The sequence below is a fragment of the Lampetra fluviatilis genome, chromosome 16 (assembly GCF_964198595.1).
Source record: "Lampetra fluviatilis chromosome 16, kcLamFluv1.1, whole genome shotgun sequence".
NCBI classification, from domain to species: domain Eukaryota; kingdom Metazoa; phylum Chordata; class Hyperoartia; order Petromyzontiformes; family Petromyzontidae; genus Lampetra; species Lampetra fluviatilis.
In genome coordinates, this window is record NC_136290.1 from 9,957,268 (window position 1) to 9,972,311 (window position 15,044).

Here is a 15,044-nt window from a genome sequence, read left to right on the forward strand (position 1 = left end):
GTGTTGTTTTTGTGCCACCATTAGCGACTAATCTGGATGACCTCAAAAACAGAATCACGGCAGCGGTGACTTCAGTGGAAGAAGACACTTTGAGAGGCGTTTGGGACGAATTCAACTATTGTCTCGATGTTGTCCGTACAGCAGGTGGAGGGCACAGAGCATTTATAAAATGGTTTTGTAAAATGTGATAACTCATGAAACCGTTTGTAACTTTTCGTGTAATTGTAATATGTTGCCATCGCGAAATATACTGCTTTGAAATTGGGTCCATCTTTTAAAAACACCCCGTATATACACACATATTTAAAACATTGCCAGATTATAAATTACCGAGTCATATTCTATGTATTCCTCAAGGAGACGCAAGCGAAAACATAACAGTGCCATCGTGCCCACAAAAGTGCCCACGTTCGGAGAGAGAGCAGAGCGGTGTGACTGTGTAAGAGGACAACGCCACTTCGTCACCTTGGGGAATAAAAAAAAGACAATGACGATTTCCAAATCAATCCACTGCGAGCCACCCCGCAAGGACACTCAATACAGGCGCTTGAATTTTTCCGCAATACTTCTTAACGACCCCGCGGCGCGCCGCGTTGGAGGAAGGCGGCGATCGTGCGGACGGGGTTCGTGCCGCACCGGTGTCGGGCCCGCACCGGGGTCAAGCCCGCACCACGCCACGCCACCCGGCGGAGCTTGTATATTTTTGACGCGACAGAAACCGAGCACGGTGTTCGGCACGGCACAGCAGCCTCAACCGCCCCCCCCCCCCCGCTCGACAAGGACAAATGCAGCCCATTAAAGCAGGCTGTTTCGCTGCCGCCACACCGCCTCTGGGCAGCGGTATTCCAAGGCAAATTAATAATCTCTACTGGGATTTGAGACCTCGCGTGACATCTGGCGGTGGGGGCTGACACTTCCCGTGAGGGCTTTTTTTTGGGGGGGGGGGGGCAAGGCCCTGGTAATTAACCCGGATTAAATCTCCCACCGCCAGCAGCCCACCCATCCTACCCCCAGCTCTAACCCCTTCACTATTTAGTCTTCTCCCAACTGGCATGTTCAAGGCTAAGAGCCGTGACCCCCCCAACCCCAAACATTACTAGGTTAAGCACGTTGAATAATAACACGCTTGCATTTTTTTTCGCTCTCTCTTCCCTCCCTTTCTCTCGTGCCCGTACTGAGCCGTTCATTTACATACATTTGAGCATGCTGCAGTCATTCTATAATAATGTGCATTAAAATTCACAGTTCGGTAGCATTGTGGATATAACACGTTGCTTGCATATATATTAATAGCCATGTATGTGCCGCACGCAAGGAATACAACGGATAATAAACCGCATACGAAATATTAAATGAGTTTAAAATTTATGCTGTCTGCACATTATCTTTGAATGTGAATTTTACAGATTATTTTTGGGCTTTCATGTCCACTCAAAGGCTTATTTATTCCCACAGTTTGTGTGTGTGAAGAGCTCTTTTAGCATATAAATCATTCTGTTCACAGATAACCAGCAGAGCCATGCAGTACATGCCTCTGGTTCAAAGGTCACAGTAAAAGTGTTAACAGTAAACAATAAACATAGTAAAAGGTATATGTACAGTTTATGCACCGTTATTATATTAATCCGCAAAATGTTTTTCCCAACTGAAGTTAAAACCATGTTCTGGGAAAATAAAACGCAGGATAAAACCAAGAATTAGCCCACAATAAAAATTGTTAAATTGGGCAAGCAATTATTTTTGAAAACAAAGAACGCAAATATTGACAGAACCTTTCGTGGACTTCTAAACCACATATGGCAGGGTGCGACAAAGCAAATTGCTTTATTTAATTATTCGTTTCATGCGCTGCGCTTTAAACACCGACTATATATCTATCAACCTACTCGCCCGCACAAGGGAAAGATCTGCAAACCAAAAACCGTAGACTCGGCCCGGAGTGAAAAAAACACGAATCAATTTGCATGCACACCGGATTGCCATGACTCACTAAGATTCATATTTTAAGTTTGGCGATGTAAATTTGCAGAGTACATGCCCTGCCGGGTGAGTTACAACAGGGACATCCGTACATCATGACGGAACGGATGCATTCAATCTGCAGAAATAAAATTTCAATACTGTACCGTATTAACATTTCTCAGAAGGTGCAAAAAAAGTATACATAAAGTATTTTTTATTTTGGAACGACAATGCTATTTGCACGATCACGGATGGCATGTCCTAGCCACTGGTACTATCCATCAATACTTGAGACCCATAATTGCAGAGGCACAATAGCCAAGCATGTGCCCTAAGCACTGTTAAAACAACTATGAAGACGGAGCAATGAAATCTAAACTAAACTTAAATTTGTTTTTATTTTACCAGGAATAGGCACACTGAGCTGGCTATCACAAATGACGGCTTAACAAAGCGGCTTGTCACCGTGTGGAAATTTATAGCAGCCAAATACTCCAGACACACGTTTCTAAATGTGGAGGGGAAAAACCAGAGGACCCAGAGAAAAATCCACGCGACCGCGGGGAGAATAAATATACAGTGATCAGGGTCGGGATCGAACCCACGACCTCCTCCATACCATGCGAGATAGTTAACATCTCGCCACTGTATCACTCCAAATTGGCTATATGTGCAGGAGCTGGATGGATTGTTGACGGCTTGGGTTATCCAGCAGTGGATTCATCATTGATGACGACAAAAGATGATTGATGATGATGAAAACGAATGTTTCAGTGCCACCCGTTGGCCATTTCCTTTGAGCAGATTCAAGAAGAGCTCGATTAGCATTCTGGCTTCTTGATTGCACGCCGTTGCACGTTTTCCTCCTTTGGCTCTTCTCCCATTATTTTGGAGCCAAAAATCATCATCATTAACGTTTGCGTGACTTTAATTATTGTAAAATGTGTTACTAATGCATTTGGCACCCACGTTTATTTTTGGGGTGTTCCGTTAATGAGTGCCGCCTGCTTGTTGCGCGGCGTTGCCACGCTGCCCATCTCCGCAGGGGCCTGGGTTGCTAAAAACGCCTCTTGAAGATTCTTTTGCCCAACCCTTCCGCCCCCCCCTGCCCCCCCGTTATTTTTGCACATTCGCAACTGCCACCGTGGCGAGCGAACCGCCGAAGCGACGTTTGAGAGCGCGTCGATCTCGGTCGAATGGCCCCTTCGCATTTCGACACGGGCAGCAGCAACCACCGCCGCCACCGCCGGGGCGACCGACCATGCAGCTTGGAGAGAGAGTCGCGGCGATAAGGGCGGCACGACCGGTCGCTTCGCTCGCTGGTTGACGGCCGCCCGATGGAAACTTGGCCCATCTCTCGCCGCCGCGGTTCACTCCCACCACCACCACCCCCCCCCCCCCTCAAATGGCTCTGAGCGACGGCGTCGATACGAGGCCGTCGGAAGCCATCCGTGCTGTCAGGTTGACGACGCGCGTTTAGCCTGCCAAGGTTAAGGTGACTATCGGTATATTAACTTCGGCGTTAATCATGGCAACGTGCGAACAATATCATCTTCATAAGAAATATAAATAAATAAATATTTTACCCGAGTGTTGGTCCATACAATGCTCAGTTATGAGCAGGTCATTTTACAATGCATTGTCTAAATATATGTAAAAAATAGTAAAAACCAGCCAATATCAATTCACCAATGGATTAAGGCCTCTCCAGGTCGTGCGAGTTTTTATTTTAATTTTGCCATACTTCACCGCACTGGTCAATGCAGGTTGGTGAGGGGGCAGGGAGGGCACTCGCCACTGATGTTACCCATGGCCAGGAATCTAACTCGAATGGCGTGTTTTGGACCCAGTTTCCAGGTATGCACATCCATACCAGACTGCTGCTGCTGTTCTATGGCTACCGTAGATTTCCTTCTCATTTGTGTTTTGGCGAAATGCTCTTTTTTTGCACGACATTCCTTGCAAGCCCGCTATTGTTTGAAGGACAAGTGCGGCAACCAGGACGCGTCCGATTCATTCAAATTCACCCATTCATTCTTTCATTCCAAACCCGTTCCCGTTGTGCAGTGTTTCGTGCGACGCAGCGACAGACGATGCTCAATTTACGCCGATTGCAGATTTAATATCCGAGCAGTCGCCACCGGGGGTCTGTTTCCAAAAACACAGCCTAGACAAAGGCTGGCAGCAGTCGTCAGGCAACAGACCGCTCGTCACGCTATAACCTTTCAAGGCACGGCGATCGTTTCGGACTCGTGCAATAACGCGGCAAGTTTTGCCGAAGTTGCGCGTGCAACTTGCGCGCACACGCACGCACGGCTTGGGTGTCTCTGACCGAAGAAAAATGACCCGGTGATTTATCACTTTCTCCCAACATGAAACCTGAACGACTGCTGTGGGAGCTAATTGAACAGAGCGCTTTGATCATTCTGTCACGGAGACAAAGACGGACGCTCGGTAAATGGGAGTTTTACTGCTCTCCCGAGGCGGGTTTACGGGACAGAAGCTGCTTTGTACACACTTCATTGCCGTCCAGATAGACAACGGTGAGCTCATTTGTATGGCGGGGGCCCCGCTCAGGAGAAGCGCTGGGTGTTTGTACCGCGAACAGATGGTCGTGCACCTAAAACAGCGGCAGTGGCCGCAGCACGCTGCATCGTATCCTCCGCGGCAATTAGTCAAGCAGACGCTCATTACCGACCGCTCAGCAGTTAGGTGGGGCCCCTTCGCGACGGGCTCGAGGTGGAGAGGCGAGCGAACGTTGCTTTCACGCTCGCCTTTGTTTAAGAAGCTCGGCTAAATGCTCGACTAATTTTAGTCTTTCATGCGGAGGACATGTTTTGTGCGAATGATTGCAAAAGGACAAGCGGGTTTATTTATGTTGTTTGTTCAGCCCACGAATAAATGCCCTTACCATTAAATGTATATTGTGTTGCATGTGTCCATGAAAGAGATAGAGACGGAGCGTACGGGAATGGCAATTGCTTGCACATTCTACATGTCTGGGTGACCTTTGACTTGTGAATGAACAAGTGCATAAAAGTATGTGTGTGTGTGTGTATATATGCGAGTATGTTTGTATGTATGCGTACACTTTGGAAATCAGACAAGGTTACCTGCTACATTACAGACTCAATTGTACATTTTTCCTTAAAGCATGAGACGTTCATTGAAATTATCTGGAGAGAAAAAAAATACACAAAGCAGTTGTCTGAAGGACACAGCACTATATATTTTGTATGCATTGTATTATATATATAAATAATAAACCAATCTGCTGATTCTCACAAAGCAGAATCCACTCATCTGGTGGAAGGTTCCAAAACTGGGTCTGTGATGATATAGCCCTCCCAATGCCTTCTGGCCCCGCTCGCTCACGGTGCTAATTATTGGAGCCTGCAGGTAAAAAGAAAAAAAGAGAGAGAGGCTTTCGTAGTAATGGGGGGGGGGCACATCACAAGGGCTTCTAAAAAAAAATCTCCACGCTAAAGCGAACGCTCCGGAGATCTGTTACGTAAAACACATGCTCCCACGTGTTTGGCTTTGGGCCTAAAATACAGAGGAAATGCCGCCTGCCAGCTGCGTGCCGCGTTAACCGACCCAGTGCCAGTTTTTTTGCCCTCCTGGGTAGGGTTCGCTTTCCAGGGTAGAACGGCGGAATGCTGAGCACGGGGGAAAACTTCAGTAGCGACACTTCGCCCGAAATCTAGTAAAATCTATTTCCAGCCATAACAAAGCGGGCCACGTGGCGATGCGGGGGTCAATTAGAGAGCCCCACCGCCGAGGAGTCGGTCTTGACGATGATCCGTAGGGCTGCAGTGGCGTGAGCAATTGTGGTAACCCCTCGATAATGTGGGTCACCTCATGACAGATTCAAATTTATAGAAGGAAAGCCGTGGTCCACGTTCTAATTGAGCCACGGCAATTTCTTTAGGTTAAGCCCGCGTCGAAAGCCCTGGATGTATTATTTTTAAGCGTTATAAAATGTACAAGTTAAAGGACAGAAGCACACGTGCGTCCGTGCGTGCATTGGGCAGGCAGTGATTCACTCCCTCTGGGAGTCATGAAACTTTCAGGATTCATGGTCACAATAATTCGATTCAATAATCATTCATTTTTTGCCATTCGTGGGGGAAAGTCAAATCTATCTGTTGTGGCGAATGGGTTTCTGCGAACCAATCGCACACCGAATAGAATAACAATGATAATAAGCATTATTAGTTGCTAACTGTGATAACAATCTTGCCAACTGCCATTTAGCGGCATCTGCAAACCGTGCGAATGAAGCACAAGTCCACTGCTGTGCTCCCGTTATAATGTAAGTGTGCACTTTACATTTCGAGCAAGTTTGCAAAAGCAACTATTCACAGTCGTGGCTACGTTTTTGTACGAAATGAAAAAAATGTATAAATTCTGAAGGTTTTCAAATGCAATTGACCGGGAGTTAAGATTTTTTTTGTTAGATCGCATCAGTATAAATGTGTCGTAACCCTCCACCACCCAACACAGCCGCCAATTAGTAAGGGATTTGTCACGTAAACAAAACGTCAATTAAATTTCGATTTAAAGCTTTCGTGACTGCAGGGATTCATCTTCTTGGTTCTTTCGGTAAAGTCACGTAGAAGGGAAGTAATAAAATAATAAAAATAAAACATAATAAAATAATTCTCACGACGTTTCGGCCACAACGCAAGCAGCCGTCCTCAGGTGAAGACCAGGTCTGTCGGGGAGACAGCGTCTGACGTGTGTTGGAGAGTAAATCCACAATATTTACAATTTGAGTAGTACGACGTTTCGCTGGTAATTACAACCAGCATCATCGGGAGATTTGGCAGAATAGTGAAGCCACCCACCTGCTGCCGGTCTTAAACGGAGCAAGATGACGTCATTGCTGTTACGACACATTTCTGCTTACGCGATTTAACCCAAAAAACCTTTATTATGAATAATATTAGTCGCGATGATGTTTGATTTTACCTTTCTCCGGGATTACTGCCACAAAAGGTGGATAAGTGTATTACCAGGACACCTTCAGGATAATTAAACCATTATGAGAATAATTAGAATTATAGGCAATTGAGTTCATGAAGCAGAAAAAAACAACGAATTATAGTGAATATATTTTCCCATTAAAAATGGCTAATAGAAGCAAGAAGAATTAGCAATTATTGAAAATATCAACAAAATATATATACTAAAATCTACCTGACAGTCACCGGATTTTGAACACTGAAACGTTTGCATTCATTCTCCCTCAAGCAAAGTAGACAGACATATGAATGTGCCTTGTATTTGAATTTACAATGAAAGTATTTGTGCTGCGCTAATCTGGATCATCTGTACTGTATTGTTCCTGAGCATCATTCGAACAAAAAGTTAACTCCCTACAGATCTGCCAAGGATCTTAAAGATATAGAATATGAATCCAAAAAAGACAATCATATTATTAATATTATTGCTCAAGAGTTTATCAGAGGTAAATCTCTGCAATGTATTGCTCACGTCACTGCTGGTAGATGGGCCCCAACTAAAATAAGTTCCAGAGAGCCCTGCAAGAGGATATTTTGACCCGCCTTTCTGCACCGGCCGGGGATCCTGGAAGAGGTGAAAGTCCCCACGCTTCACCCCACCACACACCATCTGCCGATCGATCCAACTGTGGTGTAGCCATTTACACTTGCTGGGTGGACAGAGACGATGGGGGGTGCGGGGGAGATTTAAGAAACTTGCCACACGATTTCAAACGCAACACTGGGAGGTCAAAGGCGGTGACTCTGGATTACAAGTCTCGTGCACTTACTACAACACCCTCAATGGCAGCATACCAGTAATTACTAAGAGGTTAATTCAACTTAAAAGCTTCCAGTAACAATCTATGAATTTCCAGCCAAACTTGATTTTTTTACATAAATTCACATTGTGCATTAGATTTAAGGGCTCATTCTAGTCCTTTAACTTTGACTTTCGTAAAAACTGGGCTGCTTTGACACATTAGAGCCACAGTGGGCATGGCACGTGCCTTTGGGGGCAGCGCGAGGTACTCACCAGGGCGAGCCGTAGATGCGGAAGCCCTTGACCGTGACCTCCGAATCCTGCAGGTAGATGCAGTTGGTGAGCAGCCCCTGCACGTTGTCGTAGTCTTCCGGCTTCAGCTTGGTCACCGACGGGAAGCGGTAGTAGTCCTGCTTGATGAGGTCGGCCATGAAGTTCTTGTCGAAGGTCAGCTCGTGGTTGCCAGCGATCACCACCTTGTACTCGTACGGCAAGCTGCCTGCGGTGGGCAAACAGAGCAGACGAAAGGGGCGCGGTTCCACCACAGGCCGTACGGTCGCTGGATCTACTGCGGTGTCTCACCCATCGACAGTTGAGGAAAGTAAGTGGGATTTGGGGCAGGACGCCGTCACGAGTTCGGGCGTTAAAGACGAGAGGAGCGATGGTGAGAGGGCGCGCGCCATAGGAGGGAGCGCAACCGGGCAGACGTCCACCTTGGAAAGGTGGAGCCGCATTTAGCAGCGCGCGTTGCAAGCAACGGTCGCGCGCGAGTCCATTGTTGTGTTCACAATACAGGATTCCCTCGTTAATTTCGAGGGATGCGTTCTGAAAGATGCTTGTGAACAGCGCATTTCACAAACAATAATATTGGCCTACGAGAACCTATCTTTGTAATGAATTAACTGAAATAAATACGTATATAAACTATGGTGATGATGTGTCTCATCACTTTATCTCATCACATTTTCTCACATCACATTCTCTCTCATCACTTTTTCTCTCCCGCTCTCTCAATGCAGTCGTGTAGAGAGTTCCAGATGCGATTGGTGGAAAAGCCAAAATCGTGGAAAGCAAGTTTGTGAACGACGAGGGAATAACTGTACAAAGCCGGCGTGCAAAAAAACCACCATCGCACTCAGGCTGCTTTCACTTTCTTGTGCAATTAATTCATGCCCTGGGCAGGGGCCCGAAAGGTTTAACACACCACCGGCGGCCATCGCGATGTTTGCTTTCAGAAGCTCCTGCGGAAAAAAACAACGTTGCACTGTGGTACCGTGAGAAATGGTGATGGCTTTGGACAGGCCTTAATCCAGCAGTGGATAAGTCGTGGCTGAAGGATGATTCCCACGATGAATGTGGGTTTGACAACCCACTTTGGACGGTTTGTCCAGATGCATTAAAACACAAATAAATAAATAATCGGTGTTCGCCGTGTTGTCGGAAATCAGAGTGGTTGGGAAATGTCAAAGCAATCAAGGGGCTAACACGCACCGTGTGTGCGCGTGTATTAATTATTTCGTGGTGCTACCGTGTTTGCAGTGGGGAACAAGCACAATCAACATTTTTATAATTTCAACACGTTTGTCAATAACGCTGCCTTGAAAAGGGAACAAAAAAATATTTAACAGGCAACGTTTCGGGCAACGGCCCTCTTTCATCGCACGTAAATCAACACACTGTGTAAATAGGTAGGTGGGTCGAAGATCTATTTGCTATCCTACTTGCCCTGCAGGATCCTCTGAGGCCACACACCCAAGCAGTAGGAGTACAAGCATGCGCTTCCAAACCTGCCCATTAAAGTGTCTACCCCCCCCCACCCCCCCCCAGTAATGTATTATCCTTCAACACCCACTCAACACCTTTTTTTTGTAAACATCAGCTTGCTACAGAAGATCAGGGCAAACTGAATACATTCCCGCGACTGCATTAGCCGTTAACTTTTTCTCTCCGTCTCTCTCTCCCCGGCGCGGCAGTTGAAACGGTCGGCAGAACGTTTCAAATGTTACCGCCTCGGTCCACCCAGCGGTTATGCGATCGGCAGGTCGTGCACGTTGGAGTAAAGTGTGGGTGCCCGCCCCCCACCTCTTCCAAAAGCTCTGGCCAGTGTGGAAGAGTAGGCCAAAATACCATCGAGGAGGCCCTGGCACCAGCAGTGGAGTAAGTCAAGAAATTTCAGAGCTGCAACTTCGCCTTTTTGGATCACCTTTTAAATCATGTTTGTGTTTATTCCATGTCCTATTTGCATAGCTATACTATCATGCATTCTGCACATTACTTGTTAGTATTCCATCTGCTTATGCACTTTGGCTGTAGCTCTCCATCAGGGCCATTATACAATACCCAATGAAGTGTAAAATTATACTTATGCATACAGTGAAGGCAGCCGAGCGGTACGGAGACTAAATTAAAGTAAAATAACTCAGACCTGTTATGTAAAAAAAAAACTAAAATTTAAATGATTGGATTTTCTTTCGCTCCGCACTGTTTTTTGACGTAAAAAAAAAGAAAATGAAACGGTGAAGCTAATCGTGAAATACAAAATGTCAAAAGTGTGCTGAAGGCATGAGAGTGAGGGCGAGCGAGCGGAGCACACCGAACTCCCCCCCCAACCCCCACGCCCCTCGTGACTGCAGTCTCCACGCCAGCGAAAGCAAAGCTGCGACGAAAGAAAATGAACACGGATTATGTTGCAAAGCAAACAAAAAGAAACGCCCCTAAAAATCACGATTAATTAAAGCTCACGTGCGACAGTCGCCAAAATAAAAAATAACATGTCCCGATTAAGCTTAATCAAATTTAAATGCGCCGTAGAAATTATTTGGTTCGCAGATTTTCGTCAAAAAGCTTAAAGAGGCAATTTCTTGCTCATGCCACTGCTGGAGGAAGGGTCTCATTTAGAGGATATGTTTGGCCTACTCTTCCACACTGGCCAAACATCTCGGAAAGGGTTGGAATACCCACACTGCACCCCACCCCGTGACACAATTGACCAACTGTGGTGAACCCATTAATACTGCGGGGTGGACAGAGGCCAGGTGGTGGGGGTTTAAGAAATCTGTTCGTTTTATCAACTGGCGTGCCGGGAGATTGAACAGCTGACCCCTGGATTGCAAATCCACTGCGCCAACCATTACACAGTGGCAGCATCCCAAATAAAAAAGCGGAGTGGAAATGTTGAGCGTGGCCTTGTGTTTCGGTGCGACAAGCCCTCCCAAAGTCTAAGAATGAAAGTCCGAAATTAAGTAGAAGGGTAATTAAATGTAAAACAATATTTCACGTTCTTGTTCCAACCAATTAATCAAGCGACGTAGAAGTCCATCAATAGCAGGAGTGATCATACTGGGAAAGCACAGTCCACACAAAGAACGCAAGAATGTCCAACGCTTGCGTTCATCCGAATCTGAATCTTTATTTATCCTGGAGAAATCCGATGAGCTTTGAAACTCTTTTTCACAGATGTCCAGGAAAGCGGGTGACTTATAATGCACCTCTAACACATTGAGGACCACCCCACCCATAAGGGCAGGTAGGGTAGAGCAAGTAATCAATTGTTTGTGAGAGCAGCTAAAATTAATGAATCTTCAGAAGTGAACTCCGCTGAAATGTGAGTGGGGCCCACGTTGCGGCCACCATTGACGAGCGCGTGACGAGACGCCACAAGTGCATCTGTTGGCGCCACCGCTTCAGCGGATTCTCTAAGGACACGGCACTCAAAGCAACGTGAAGTGTTTGTTCAAGTGTCCCAGCAATCGGTAAAAACGAGGCGGCCGCGCGGGGCAGCTTTGGGACATTTCTCCCGCGACTCTAAGAACCTTCGATAAGTTGCTTTCGTTTGGCTGTTGGGAGCCTCTGGCATTCATCTCGAATCTTAAACACCGTGAACGTGGGCCGGTGTGATTTGGATAACTCGCAGCGGCCCACAGTTATTAAAATGCGCTGCTTGTGTTTTTTTTGTTCGCCCATACCTATTTAGCGGGTATCATTGTCCTCGCTCGCGTCTTTGTCAGTGCACTCACAGGTTTCTGGCCAACGTGACTCACGCCAACTGCTCCCCACGCCCCACCACTTGATGGTGACGAGTCTCCATTTCATTTTTTGCTATTGCGTAAAATCTCAAATTTTAATTCGCAACAATGCTCCGGTTGTTTATGCCGGCGAGGAGTTTCCGTTTGCGATATATCTATTTGTAGCAAATATGTCGACGAACGAGACCAGAATGATAATAGGGTTTTCCCCCCTTTTTTCTGGCAACAAAACTGAAACCTTTTTACAAGGAATCGTGTGTGCATTAACCACAATACTTGTGGTCAAAATGCAAATAAAAAACACACTCCGATAAAATATGCATTGTCCTCCACACCAGAGACAGCTTTCTTTTGAGCCTCGTCTCAATTGGTGCTAGACCAGAGGACGCCAAAAGGCGTACCAGAATACACTTAAATAAGATCCACGAGTGAATATACAAGAATTTCCCAGCAGGAAGAACTAAAAAGCACAACCCATACTCATCTATGCTGTGTCCCACCACCACCACCATGCTTCTCTCCCTCTGCTTCTCTCCCTGTGCTGCTCCACTTTGGAGTTGCCTCCCATCGTCCGTGTTCCCAAGTTCTTACAACCTCGCCCGATTCAGGAAACGTACTCATTCCTACCCATTACACCAAAATAGCCCGCTCTCTGTTGCTTGCTGCTGAGCATTTTGGGTCCTCTTGCTTGCGTTCAGCAGCCAGATTAACAACAACAAAAACAAAGACCCCACTGATAACCCAAGTGCGGTTTTCTTGATTGGGAATGCGCGTTGAGCGTTATTCCATCTGTGAGGCTCTCGCCACTAGTGATCTGGGTAATCTAGCCTGGAGATTCACACTCATATACTGCAGGCTTCCGACTCATCAGATAGAAAAAAAAAGCACGTAAAAAATATATATTAAATAAATGAAATTAAATGTAATGTATAAAAAAATATATGTATATATAACGGCGCGGAGGAGCCGAATACGTTGATGCAGCAACTCGTCCACCCGGACACGTCGCTCACAGCCTGGCACAGCTATGCTGAGAGGAAAAGTTCCGACGCACACCGAAGACGATCCCCCGCTGGGGGTGGGGGGGGCGCGGCCACCCGCCGCCGCCAACCCCGAGGACGGCTTCCAAACCTCGCCGAGGAAGCGATCAAGATGGGCGGCGGGGGAACGCCGTCGCGCTCAGCGCCGCAACCTGAACGTGCGGCACACCGAAGGGTCGTCGCGGTCAAATAGGATCCCTCCTCGAGCCGCCTCCGGGATGAGGGCGGTCCCCCCCCCCGCCCCTGCCCCCCTCGCCTCCTCAGGACGCACGTCGGCCTCGCGACGAACAGCCGCCGCTAAGAGGGCGGGCGTGAACTCTCGCGCCACCGTCTCTCTCCCTCTACGGCGAACCGGAATTCTGGGGCAGCGAGAGGCGTTAAGGCGAGGGGGTGAGACGTCATCGTCGTCATCATCGTCATCATTGTCGTCGTCATCATCGTCGTCATCGTCGTCGTCGTCATCATCATCATCGTCGTCGTCGTCATCATCGTCGTCATCAATTACGAGGTCAACACTGCTGCAGATAAAATCTCTGTTTAAGACAGCAAAGCAATTTGACACTAGAAGCTGGAAAGAAAAAAAAATACAGACGACTGGGTTAGGATTTTGCAGTTGTGCTGCTATTACGGCTCCCCGACCCCGCTTTGGTATCGTACCGCGCGTGTTGTTGGGCACGATGTCTGACATTCCGCTCCACGTGCCTTCTTCAGGAACTGCGACTGCAAGTGTGGGGGAACTGAACAACTCAGTGGCTGAAGAAACCACAACCCAAATAGAAGGTGCCTCGAAGCCGAAAGCTGTGGATGCCATAGGTCGGCTTTATTTGGGTCTAACCGAATGATCCAGTTCCTGAAGCAACTCCCAGCACGTGGAGCGAAATGTCAGACATCGCTCTGAACAACAATCCAAACCACGATGGACAGCTAGACAGATGAACGGTTTTTTTCTTCCAAAATCTGAATAACTAATCGGTGCCCAGGATCTCTGCAGAGGCATAGTACGTAGCCAACTGTGCTAATCACAGGTGCGGGGGAAGGACAACAAACTAAACACAAAATTAGTTACAATATATAGTAATAGGTTTTTACCCTTTCAACTGGTACAAAAACTGACACCTTTATACAAGGCATCATGGTCCAACACCAATGGAGACTAGGCTCTAAGAAAAGCTGTCTCGGGTGTGGACCAATCAACTTCAAGGACAGTGCATATCATTATCATTATCAGAGTTGTTTCTTTTTGTTTGCATTTTGACTGCTTGTGTTGTGGTTATTGCAAACATGATGCCTTGTATAAAGGTGTCAGTTTTTATACCAGTTGAAAGGGTAAAAACCTATTACTACAAAATCAGTTCTAAAGAAATGAGTGTTCAATCTAGATTTAAAAGTGCAAAGCTCCAGTGGCTTCCTAACATCGGAAGGAAGAGTGTTCCAGACGGCCGCAGAAGCGCATCTGAAAGCTCGCGATGCGGTGACCGTCTTTGTCTGTTGATCAGCCAAAAGCTGCTGCTGCTGCTGCTGCGAGGATGAACGGAGTTCGCCTGATGGTTTACGCTCCTTGACGAGATCAGCTAGGTATTGCCGTTCATTTGTGGCGAGCACTTTGTGTTGTAGCCTGGCGACACTGCATCACGCTGACAAGGGAGGAAGGGGGGGGGGCCTCGCACACCGGGGGCGAGGAAATCCTCCGCGTTGCTCCGTAATCACCTGACAGCAACACATGCGACTCCAATCTCCTTCCCGGATTAAAAACTAAGCCCCGTCGTACGTCGGCACGATGAAAAAAATGTGACGTCAATGCTGTTTTTGGGCTCCGTTCTTTGCGAGCCTTTTTCAACATTAAGTTTCCTTCCCAGAGCCGGGTGATACAAAGGGCTTGCTTGCGCACCGCCGGTACAAGGCGTGCGTGCTTGCGCGTGCATGGGCGCACTCGCAGAGAGAACTGAGAGTCACGTGACGGTGACCGTCATCGCGCCGCACGGACACCCTTTGTTAAAACTAAAGAGCAAATGGATGCAAGCGCATTTTCCTTCCTACAAATTGCCCGCTCGCACCACCCGGCGGCCGAAGGACCACCGCTAGATGGAGCGCTGGAGACCACCTGTAGAGGGTACCTTGGCCTACTCTTCCACGCAGGTCGAGACGTATTGGAAGAGGTGGCAGCACACACACTCCACACTCAATGCAAGCGACTTGCCGAACGGCTAACTGTGGCGTAAACCATTTTATAACGCTCGGTGGACGGACT

General features: G+C 47.3%; 1 protein-coding gene across 1 annotated transcript in view; it reads right to left on the reverse strand.

Annotated features, from left to right (window-relative positions):
* LOC144936518 (metallophosphoesterase MPPED2) overlaps positions 1-15,044 on the reverse strand; it is a 53,542-nt gene that overhangs the window by 13,958 nt on the left and 24,540 nt on the right. Inside the window, exon 3 of the mRNA XM_078863682.1 lies at positions 8,005-8,230. Coding sequence (XP_078719808.1) covers positions 8,005-8,230 — 226 coding nt within the window. The remainder of the gene's footprint in view (positions 1-8,004; positions 8,231-15,044) is intronic.